The sequence below is a fragment of the Gavia stellata genome, chromosome 1, assembly GCF_030936135.1.
Source record: "Gavia stellata isolate bGavSte3 chromosome 1, bGavSte3.hap2, whole genome shotgun sequence".
In the NCBI taxonomy this organism is placed as follows: Eukaryota; Metazoa; Chordata; class Aves; order Gaviiformes; family Gaviidae; genus Gavia; species Gavia stellata.
The window spans coordinates 21,704,303-21,716,369 of record NC_082594.1 but is presented as its reverse complement, the minus strand read 5'-3'; the positions used below and the strand labels follow the sequence as shown (position 1 = coordinate 21,716,369).

Genomic DNA, 12,067 nt, shown 5'->3' with positions numbered 1-12,067 from the left:
ACACATTTCAGTACAAAGCTTACAAGGCGCTAAGCGGTCAGGCTCAAACGTGTTCTCCTTTAAGGCCTGGCTGCAGTAGTTGGAAGCAAATCTAGTTTATTATCTTACCCACTCATCTAGTAGATTAGTCAGCAAATGAAGTCTGTGGAACTTGGTCCATCTCTATGTTTGCCCAAATGTGGAAACTAAATGTTTCTACCCTGCATTTCCCTGACGCTGTAAAGGTGATTTTGCAGTATTCACACAAGGGCGTCTATCCATTTACCTGAATTGATGTTGGGGATTTTTTTTCCTATGTGATTCAGGCTTGAGATCCTGTCACTTCTGTCACTTCATTGGTTTCACCAAAACGCAAGATTTGGACTGGAGCAGGGGAGATGTTTGGCCTTCTCGGTTGTTGGTCCTGCCAGAGGTTGCTTCCCAGGGAAGAGCTAATTAAGTGCAGCCTGGATCCATGCCTCAGCACTTCTGAAGCTACAGAGGCATGAGTCACCAAAGCTCGTCTGTGACAGCCTATGCTTTCCCTGTCTCTGCTTTATGCCACTGTCACTTATATTCAATATATTGCTTTTAAATAGCAGCAGGGGATGATTAAGTACAAGTTTGTGTTTGGACTGTTTCACAGTCTTTTCTTTCCTGAAGAAGAGCCCCATGTGACTGTAAATAACAAGAACTTAAACCCTTTGCTTTGGACTGGCACGTGTCAGCCACTAAGGCTGCCTAAACAAAACACTGTTCTGAATTTGTTACAAAAAAGACAAGTTACTTGATATTTCACCTGGTCTTTCACAAGCTCTTAGAGCACCTGCTATGTAAGTTGCCTTGCTGGCATCTGGCTTCACAGCACACCAGACTTTTTATTACTTAAATACCTTATCTGCATGACTATAAGTGAATGATAAATTATAGTGAAGAGGTAACTCTGCTGTAATTAGGGTTGAGTCACATTTTGTTTGCAGACTGTATATTTTAAGTGCTCTAAGACCTGTCTGTTGACTCATTTATGTTCATGCCATGCAAAAGTCAGTGGTCCCAACTAATCCACATCGTGCAGTCCCCCAGTGCTCAGCTGTTGGCAGTTGAGATGGTCTTTCCCATACAGGTCTCTGGGCTCTGAATATTGAGCACAGATGGCTTAACTTGGGGGACAGCTTATGGAGGAGAAGAGGAAGAAGAGTTGTATGGGTGGGAATACAGACAGGATTCAGCTCTGTCCACACTATTCATCCTCCTGATTTCTTGCTTCAAAGTGTGTCCTCACAGCGAAGGACCAAAGGGTGGTGGCAGGATGTGGTCACTTTCCATACCCACAAGGAGCATGCAGCAGCCAGGAGCTGAGGATGGGCATCCTTGGTACCTACTGCAAGCTCCTGAGCACTGTGGGGCTGGGTATGAGCACAACTGCTGGGAGTTAGCTGGTTTCAGCTCTCTGAACTCTCCTTTTTGGATTTATTCACCTCCGGTTCATCTACATGCAATTTAGAGTGTGGCTTAATCAGCTTAATCTGTGTAACTGAAACTGTGCTAAACTGTGAAGGATGGTTAGATAAAGTAAATAAAGGTGGGAACTTTTTAAACTAGATTTACTCTTATAGGGGTTGTAATTTGGAGTGAGGACCCAGACTCCAGCGGCACTCTGGTCTTGCTGGCCACAGGGCCTGGGGACAGAGCAGCAGAGCGCTGTAACAGGCTCTCAACAGCATCTGTGATGGCAAACTGAGCTTTCAGTTAGAACGAGTGACACTGGATTTACGCTAAACTGTGAGCTGCTCTGCACAAGTCAGGGTACGTTCACACCATGTCTCCACCCTTCACAGTTGCTCAAAAAGCGACTTCCAAGAGCGCTTGCTCAGAGCTAAACCAGAAACCACTGTGCATTGCTACAAACCCAAACTGCAGAACCGATCACTGAAATGATGCAGAAGGGAGCCCTCAAAGGACACGTGTATCTTCCTGTCGCAGCAAAAACTCTGCCAACTCGCTGCAGCAGAGCTGTCTGCCATTCAGTACAGACTGTAATCATTTGTTGCTGTATCCTCTTCTAGGAAGAAGAAAAACAAGGCAGTGGTGACAGTAGTCTGAATTCTGGATTGGGTTAAATTTTAGACCGAGTAACTGCAGTGATGAATAAAATTGGCGATTCCTGAAAACTGGTAGAGTAATCCAGGGGTTATTGTCATCCCTGTGAAAGGGTCTGTGCATGCTGAAACTGGGAGTTCAAACGGACTCCACTGCAGTTAGGCTGGGGCAAGCTGCTCCCTTTCCACATTGCGTATGTGCTCCTCTGCCTTTCCAGAGTGTCTGGTATTGGAGTCTGCTGTAGCTGTCCTCTGACACCTCACTAATACCCAGGCACTGCTCGCCCTGGCATCAGGAGTAGTAGTACCCCAGAGAGTGGAACGGCACTTCTGGCCATGTAATTTGGTTTTTACATCGAGCATGGCGTTGAGTTGTCAGCATTAAAAATCCATCTCTATGCTAGGAGGTTGTGATGTCCAAATTGAGCACAGGCAGCTGCAGAGTTTCCTCTGAGCCACCTGCCTTTCCCCTGTTTGGCATCTGGAGGCTGCTGTACTGCTCGTGGTACCGGGATGCTGAGCGGGATGCTGTGGCAGTGTGGGAGACTGGCCAAGTGCTGGAGGAGACCAAGCACAGCAGCCTCGACTTTTCCTACTCCGAGCTCAACCACAGCAGCCTCACCCTTACTCCACGCTCTAGGAAGTAATAGTTTGCAGACATAGAGTTGTCCAAGGCAGCTCCACCCCACGCAAGCTGGAGTTTGTGACTGCTGCTGGGACCTGCCAGTGGCTGGGCTTGGGCTTGGGCTTGGGCAGGGACGATGAGGCTTTGCTCCGGAAGGGTGGAGAGAGGGGGCAACCAGAGGACCTCCTCCTGGAGAGACACTGAAGAGACACAAAGGCCTATGGCTTTTTATGTTTTGCTTTGTTAGCATAAAGTTCCACTTTCAACCTGTAGTTATCATCTGGCTTTTGAGGTTCACCAGCGGATGTTACGAAGACAGCCTGGAAAAAGTTGCTTGTTTTGTCAAATAAAAGGAAAAATGCTTTTTTTTAGTCCTGTTACTTGATCTGGGGTGTTCTGAGTCGATTTAGAAATTACTTAGAGATTTATTTAGGGATTAATGCCTATACATCTTCTAAAAAGAGGCAGAGGATATGAATACTCCTTTACTATACACTACATGCTTGCTCTTCCAGTTCAGATACTGAAGTAAAGAAGGGACAGCGTTAGAGCATCACCCAGCCATCCTCAAGTATCAGTCACCGGAAAACTAGTAGAAAGAGTTTTCTGGTTTTATCATGCTTGCATTTTTATATGCCTGATGAGATTACTTCTGCAAAGCAAATACAATTCCTTGTAAACTCCCCTGTGCCAGTCGGAAATGTTAGCTGATTGGGTTTTGGAAATGCAGTAGAGGAGAGGATGAAGGAAATCCTTGAGGCTGAAGAACAGATTTGAGAGTCATGAGATCCGCTTGTCATTTCCAGTTCAGCCCTATGCTTCCTCTGTGTCTTATGTGACTTAACTGCTTTGTCTCTGCTCCTTATCTGTGAAATGTGTATATTATGAAGGTGAACTCTCTAATCTTGGTAAGGCATGTTGCTGCAAGGGAAAGCATTATGTTTGTTGATTACTATAAGCAGGCTTTCAAAGATCAGGTTAAATGAAGCAAACCTGCATTAAAAATGCCTTAGAAATATATGGCCAAATTTTGTTCATGGTTGTATCTATATAGCCTGATCTTTTAATGCTGTTTTATAGGTGTATTTGTTAGTTAAAACACCACAATTGCTTTGGTGTCAACAAATCCCAAGAGTAGAATTATATAAATTTTTTCCAATTTCTAAAACTTCCAAAATGAGTCTTTACCACAGTAGTTTGTGTTGCTAATGGGGATTGATTTTACCATATTACAAGGCACAGTAATGTAATTTTACTTTATGACAGTGCATATTTTTTCCTGCATCCATTCTAGGAGCTCATACTAGTATAGTGCAGTGGTATTCCTTTAGGGGGTCCCCCTCTGAAGCAGTGTTCTTCAAATTTTTAAACTGTGGGTCCACCCAATTTTGGGGGGGAGGGAAGAAAAGGCAGGTTATCTTGCTATAATGTTTATAACTTCAAAGCTGCTAAAACTTACGCTAAATTTTTAATATGGTTGTATTACTTTGATTTCTTCTGCTTTGCTTGTTTGCATAGGTTTGCAATTGTTTCACAGATCATATTCTCCTGTCTTGCAGACCACAGGTCGAATAGCACTGTGTATTCTAGGGATAGATAATCAATGGATTTATTTGGGGTCTTCTTCTCAAAGGCTAATTAAAAAGAAAAGATGCTAGTGGCAGAGGAGTCACAGGCATGTAAAGAAAAAGGGTATAGCACAATTTGCATTTAATGAGAAAGGAACAGATGAAAATTTTCTTCCTGTAAGTGAATTGGACTGGTTTAATAATTTGGGTTAGTTTGTGACAGAAGATGCAAACACAGACTGAATGGGTGCTTTCTTCTGCAGTAAAAGCAATAATTTCCGTGGCAACTATTGCTGTGATGGTATCAGTGTTGGAAATTGTCAGGCTGTTGGATCAACAGGGAATCACTGGGCTCTCATAACACTTCAGAATCTTTTTATAAAATCTGGAAAGAAAGCAATAAACATACTTTGTCTGGGAGGCTGTATTGTATCCGGAGTCTCATAATCTCTGTGTTTGTCACAACAGTTTGCAACTAAAAATATCGATCATGTCCATGAAACATAAAACAAGCTTTTGACCTCAGTTAGTAGTGATTATAAATGAACTTAAACTAATGCTCCTCCACTGCTATTTAGCAACAAGAAAAAGTGCAAAGGTTGCCTTTTATCATGTACCTGGGTGGAGACACGTTGTCCGGACTTTCACTCTGTTCAGTGAAGGTGATAAAATAATTTACGACCACTAGGTCATGATCACTTGGTCCTTTATAGTTTTGATAGCTTATATGAATTGAAAAATCAATTCTAATATTACTGCTGAGTTCTGAGAGTTCCTAGCATTTGGCAGTTAATGTGTTATACAGAAATATCAGTTAATTAGTAGTAACCAATTCTAATACTGGCATATAGCTGTCATTGCTAGCATAAGAAGTTTGTACATTTTTATATAGACTCCTAAACGCACACAGAAATGTGTACTCATGTGATCAAAACACAGATATCCGCATGAAATAGCACAGATGCTGTGACTTTGCCCTATAAATATTCCAGTTTCTGCTTTTAAGCCTTGTCATTTACAAAGAACATGACTGATTATCCATCACAAGTTTTCACTGAAAATACATAGTAATCATGTTCTGATACTTCTCAGCCTACTCAGGTTTTCTTTGTAATTTATTCTCAGCCAGAATTATTATGTTTCATTTATCACACCTTTTTATAAATTGCATTTAGAAATTAATACACATTTCTTGCAAAGACATGATTAGATTTTGATTATCTCCTTTCTCCGGATTAGAAGGAGGCAACTGTAGTTTAGCAAGGTTGCATTTCAGCCAGGCAGCTCAAAAATACAGAGATACCAAAACAAGAAGCAATGCAACTTCTTGTGGAGCTAAATAAATAAAAAAAAAAAAGGCAGAAGGGTGCCAGTTGCTTTAGTGAAAACCAGCTATGAAATACCCTTGAGCACCAGCTGCCCTGGGGGCTCATGGGCAGCAGCCGCAGCTTGTCTGTGTGGCCCTGTGGCACAGCTGCTGCTTTGGCAGAGGGAAGGGAGGAGGATGTTCTTTCCCCTGGAGACCAGCAAGGCTGGAGGTCCTTGTCCAGGAGGCACCTACCTGGGACTTCCCAGCAGATTGCCAGGTAGAGAAAAAACTTCCAGGAGATTTAAGTGTCCCCTTATACTGCCATGCTTGTCTATGTGTATACATTATGAAGCATTAATTGTATCAGTACATTTAGAACATAAAAATAAAATTTAAAAAATCCAGATAGGTAAAGGTGGGGTAGAAATGCATGTTAGTGGGCAGGGAGCCTCAGCAATGTACACAGGCATCAACACGTTTATAGAGCGGTGATTTTCTTTTCATTAGGGAGTTTATTCGCATAAACACACTAATAAAAAATCACCCAGGGATTGCTTTTCCTTCATGATGCCAGCTGTATGTCAGCCCTCACAAGCGTACCAACAGCAGCAAGCTGACAGCAGTGGGCTGTGTTGGGTCAGACTTACAGTTTGGGCTTTTTCTGCAGTGGAGAGTGTGGTCAGGTATAGGATGAGGCATTATTCACGGTTGGTATAACTGTGCCAGCAAAAGTCCTGCCATGCAATTTCAGGTACTGGCAGTTTTTTGCTGTTTCACTGGTAGAAGTTGCATCCATATAAGCAATGTTTTATCAGTACTGTACAGATCCGATCTCATGCTCCTTGGGCACCGCTCCCTCTGAAGACAATTTTGGGTGCTGAATTTATCAAATATACACTGTGGTCTGAGTAATAGTTGCAGAACCTGGCTCTCATCCTGGCTATAAAAGCTAAGATTTCAGTGGTTAAACACCTGGTGCTGATGTTGCTTACATTGGTATTAATGAGTAACAGGGAATACCAACAGCAGTCATGTGCCGTTAAATGCAACAGGGTTGTATCAGTGCCAGGTCAAGCTGAGTGAGATCATGATCAAGTCCTTGAAACTGCTGTGCCTGTATTGGGAAATCAGTCTGGGCCCAGGCAAAGGAGAGATTTGGTCTGGCTGGGCTCAGACTCTGCGGTGTAGTTGTCTACCTGGGAGCAGCCTGGGAAAGCTCCCTCCGTAGCCTGGTTGGTGTGGTCAGGTGGCCCTGGGGAGCACACCCTAAACAGCACACCTGAAAGTGGCACCTAGAGCTGAGCCGAGTTACCTAAAAATAACTGTCAAGTGCACTGAGGGGCAGGTATCCAAGACAGCTGCACACAGCTGGAAAGCACCTTGCAGGGAAGCTGCACCTCGCTGGAGCGGGAGATGGGGACCAAGCAGCGTTCCCCACAGCGTTGGGGAACATGGTTGTAGTGCCATCTACACCTGCCTGCAGTCAGGTTTGGCACCTGATTCCTGCCCATAGTGCTCTGTAGGTGTGACTGACACTCTTGTTTGGGGGCTCAACTTGATTGCCTGAACATAAGCACCCAGCGTTTCTGGGGGTGCCCTGACTGGTTCCCCCTTGTCTCCAGGGGCTGCTTCTGGATGGCCCATGCCTCCTGTAGGTCCTGTGTCACACTTGCATGATTCATGTGGAAGTATTTTAGATCCCTTAGGACATTTGAAGTGGCTCTGGGTGTCTATGTTCAGGCAACAAAATCTCACCCCAGATTTCTACAGGCTACGATGACCGCTTTAACAACTAGCTAACATACAAACACCTCCATTGCAGATGTCAAAATTTAGATGTGGGAATCTGGAGCTGAATCCCACCCTCAGAGTGATGTGTTACATGGGAACAATAGCCAATAAAAGTGTAGCCTGGATTGAAGTAGATATACTGCTGTCAGGAAAAAGGAAAACAGTTGAAATACAACAATTTAACTAATACGCTGTTGTAGGAATGTAGCTGCCCAGATAAAATGAATTCATTTTCATCAGTATAAATAAGTAGAGCTGTTTGTGTTTGCAGTCTCAGAAGAAACATAACCTAGGATGCAGCCTTAAAGACAAAAAGAATAATCTTGATTGCTAGCATTGGTCATGCTGTGCTGTTGTTAGACTAGCAGGTGTGAATTTCAGAAAATCCGATGTGGATTCAGCTTAGACCTTTACTTCTCGGAAATCTTGAAATTCCTTGAAATTTTTGACCAATGCTTACAATGCATGAGTCAGTGCATGACATTTTAATTTTCATCCTATATGAAGTGCTGTATGTATCTCTACTCATGTCTATATATGTTACTGATAATAATTTTAGAACAGAAACCTGATTTCACTTATAAGGGATTAATCAAGAGAAGGTTATTTGAGGTCAGTGGTGCTGCACCAGTATAAAGCCAATGACAAGTGGAACAAAATTGTTTCCCCAGAATTTTTTCATTGATGTCAAGAATCACACTTATGCTTAAGTGACTGCAATACTAGAGCCTGAGTTGTGCGTTGGGTATTTCTTTCTTACTAGTAAGCGGTCACTTGATAAGGTCCTTCTTGAGTAGGTCACTTAGAGGAATGTGAGGTTATCAGTCTGGTTTCCTCTGATTTTTGCTATGAGAGGATTATGTTTTCTGTTTTATTAGTATTCTTCAATGCAGTTTATAGATCTAAGCCTAAAAACACACATCCTTCAGCATTGTTTGTTGCACAGCAGAGATTAATCTTGCTGTCATTTGGATCACTACTGTAGGTGGAGTGCTGCAGGAGAGCAGTCCTCTCTTTGCGAATGTTATTGCTCAAGATAAGGGTGTAAAAAGCAGAGTAGGAGATGACGTGACGTGTCCTTCCCTCAGTCTGAAAGTACAGGATCATGGGATGAAGTTCACCTGACTGGTTACGCAGAGAGTGTGCTCACATTTGTAGCTCTTACGGACAAGACTGCAAAACAAAAACATAAAATGACTCTCATGAGCTCCTTTCTCAGTCACTGCATATGTGGAGACCCTTTACCTGTGTCTGATTCTGAGGTAAGAACCTTATTTAGCGTGTCATTTTGCTGCTCTGACCTCGGAGGGGCTGGTTTAAGGGACAGCTTTGCTGAAGCTGTGTCGGTGCTCCAGCCAGGGAGTCGCTCTCTACTGAATTGCTTATACTGTTAAACCTGGTCCTGAGCTAAAATCTGCAGAGAAGCTGAAGCATGTTTGAGTGGCAGGTGTGACGCCATAGAAATCAGAATTTATGCAAGTGCTCTATTTAGAATAAATTTAATGCTGTAAGTGAAATAATTGAATGTAGAGCAATGTATGACATCATTGATAATTTTTCATACCTTAATTGCAGTAATCATGTTAAAATGCTGACTTTAATAACTCCGCCTCCTAGCTGAAGTGGCTTCATGTGGTGAAATTTGTCTTAAGCTGCTTTTCAAATAAAAAGAGAAATCTGCCCACTGTATCAGGTGGCCTTCTAAAAAAGGCTCATTGGAGTTGTACTGGCCTGATTGAAAACGGTAAGTGGAAAAGAAGGTGACAGAAGATAAGTCCTCTTTCACAGGCATCATTGTAAAAGGCTGATTCTAGGCTCCATGTTTGCTTTGCATATGCAATACATGTAATGCCTTCATCTGCTCTGAAACAGATGAACAAAATGTAGCCAGAGACAGACAAAATGATGCCTCTCTTTTTTGGAATAGTTATTAGCTTTGAACATCGTCAGAAGTTCACTTGGGTAGTCTAAAGATGTCCTAATAAAGAAGTAGGCTGATTTTTTTACAAAATAGTCAGAATTAGATCATAAATTTGTATGAGAACTTGGGGCAGGGTTCACTTGCTCAGCAGTGCTTTGGAGTTTGCCATTCGCTCCATCATGCACACTGCCACCCAGCCCAGAAACACCCATCTTCCTCTCTCTGTTTCTTTTCTGTTCTTTATAGAGGAGCCAGGAGAAGCCATGGAAATGCTGAGAGTTTGGAAATTTGAGGAAAAAGCGAATACAAATTTTTATGTGCAATATTTTTTCTCAAAATATAAACGGCAGGGGTTTTGCTAGAAAAGTTTATGGCAGTATTACGCCAAATGCATTGAAATTCTTAAAACATTCCCTCTAACAAGTATTTCAGTTGAGGTTATTTTATTTCCAAACTTGCAGTACCAGTGCAATTATGATACCTGTAGGCATTAACCTCCATGAGTCAGACGGGCTGTTAAATAGGAACAACATGCTCATTTTCCAAGCTTCCTCTCCAAAACCATCAGTTTTTCCTGTAGTTGTGTTATAATGTATCTCTGGTTCTACTCCGTATGACTATAACCTTCCTGAGTATATAGAAAATCAGCTCCTCCCTTCCAAACTGGATGAGCTCACTCACCCAATTTGCACATGGCTGCACAATCTCTAGATCTGATCCAAGTGAGAGTGTGGGAGTGAGTGGTAGGAGGGGGTGCAACCGCCTGTTTTGGTATCGGCTTACCGTTACGTGGGATCGGCAAGCTGTCAAACTGCAGCCTTACTGTTTATTTTCATCACTGAATAGAGGTAAAGCAGAGGAATATCATAGAGTCATAGAATGGTTTGGGTTGGAAGGGACCTTTGAAGATCATCTAGTACAACCCCCTTGCCATGGGCAAGGACGTATTTCACTAGATCAGGTCGGTCAAAACGCCATCCAGCCCGCCCTTGAACACTTCCAGGGATGGGGCATCCACAACTTCTCGGGGCTACCTGTTCCAGTGTCTCACCACCTTCATTGTAAAGAATTTCTTCCTTATATCTGATCTAAATCTACCCTCTTACAGTTTGAAAGCATGGCCCCTTGTCCTGTCGCTACAGGCCTTGGTAGAAAGTCCAGAAACACAGTGTGCTGGTTGAATTATTTTTACTGCTGGTACATGTAGCATCCTACTTGTGCATAGGAACAAGTCCTGTGCGTGCCAGAGCTGTCTTTCCATGACATCATTCAGTGGCTTCAGTGTTTATGATAGGGCCTGTCTGTACTGCTGAGGTAACAGGTGAGTTTTTAGTGTTATGTTTGCCTAAGAGGTGCTGATGGTTGGATGTTAACCTTACTCAGCAAAAGCATCATAATGTCTTTCCTTTACAAAGTTACTCTCTTCCTGAATTGTCAGTTGCATTTATTGTATTACTATGGTAATATTTTCTTTTTAGCAATGTTAAGGTGATCTGCCATATGAAAAACTCATAAATTATTAAGTGTCAGAAAATTCTGTGGCTTATTTGACTTGTTCACATTTAAAAAGGTTGTTTCTGATGACCACTGGAAGAGGTCCCCATCCCAAGATGAAGAAAAGACAGACACGCAAAAGGTCACACCCAGGAGATGGGGCTCTGGAAAAAGATCTCGTCCCAGACCTCTCTCAGACTATGGCCAAATGTCGATCAGAAGTTTCTCTATACCAGAAGATGCAGTTGCAGTGGAGTCTCAGAAGACAGACTGCACGGATGAAGAAAATCAGCCAGGACTGGCTTCCGTCGGATCTGTGATCCAAAGCAATACAGTAGGCTACCACAGAGGACGAAAAAAAAGACCCATCTCCGTAATAGGTGGGGTCAATTTCTATGGAAGCGGTCCAGCAGAAGAGATAGAAGGTCTGCTGACACAAGTAAGATAAGAGATGTGCTCTCTGCAAACTGCAAAAGACCCTTTCACTTCCTTGTCTCTGTCTTCAGCCTAGAAAATAGAATGGATGCTTCCTTCTCTTCCTTCCCTTCTGTCAAGTTGACATTGTGTACTTATGATTCTGCTTCCCTGGTCACTAATTACTTTGTCTTGTTGTTAAAAAACAAAACAGCATGGAATAAAACTGATGCTGATTTTGGGATAATATTTTTCATATTTTAAATTAACCGTATGTCTTTCTTGGAATGGTTGTTACGTCTCATATTGGTGTATAAGAGCTGATTTGTGTGTAATACAGCTGTGTGTTTAGTCACCTTACAGGATGTAGGGCCTGAGGAACAACAATATGATAGTAACACATTATTTACTGATCATTTCAAATTCTCGAAGAGCAGGCCTGTTCAAAACCTGTGGCATTAGCTGTGGTGTTCAAAATCTAGGAATTGGCATAGCAACGATACTTAAAATGAATTAGGAAGTAGCTTTAGAAACTTGCTAATAAATTAAGGAATTCATGAAATAAAGAAAGAATCTAAGAAAACTGTGAATATGAAAAAAAACCCCACCCTGTTTATGTACTACTAAATTGACCTGATGGAACGTAGGAAGCCTGTAAGAAAACAGCGACTGGTTGAGTTAGTACTTGAGCAGTATCTATGTACTTACTTGCCATCTCTGTTGGCTTAGGTAAGAGACTGAGAAATAAAAAACTTCTGAAAGATAAAAATAACTCCTTTTTTCCTGGAGATAGTCCTGAGCAGGTACGATGTGTAGAGGAACTTACTGTTCTGATGGTAGTGGTGGCCCCATCTTGTAGTTGGTTAC

The 12,067-nt window shown here is 42.4% G+C and overlaps 1 protein-coding gene across 1 annotated transcript in view; it reads left to right on the top strand.

Annotated features, from left to right (window-relative positions):
* The window catches only part of SPATA13 (spermatogenesis associated 13), a 45,181-nt gene that overhangs the window by 4,196 nt on the left and 28,918 nt on the right, over positions 1-12,067 (top strand). The window contains exon 2 of the mRNA XM_059816009.1: positions 10,863-11,225. Coding sequence (XP_059671992.1) covers positions 10,863-11,225 — 363 coding nt within the window. The remainder of the gene's footprint in view (positions 1-10,862; positions 11,226-12,067) is intronic.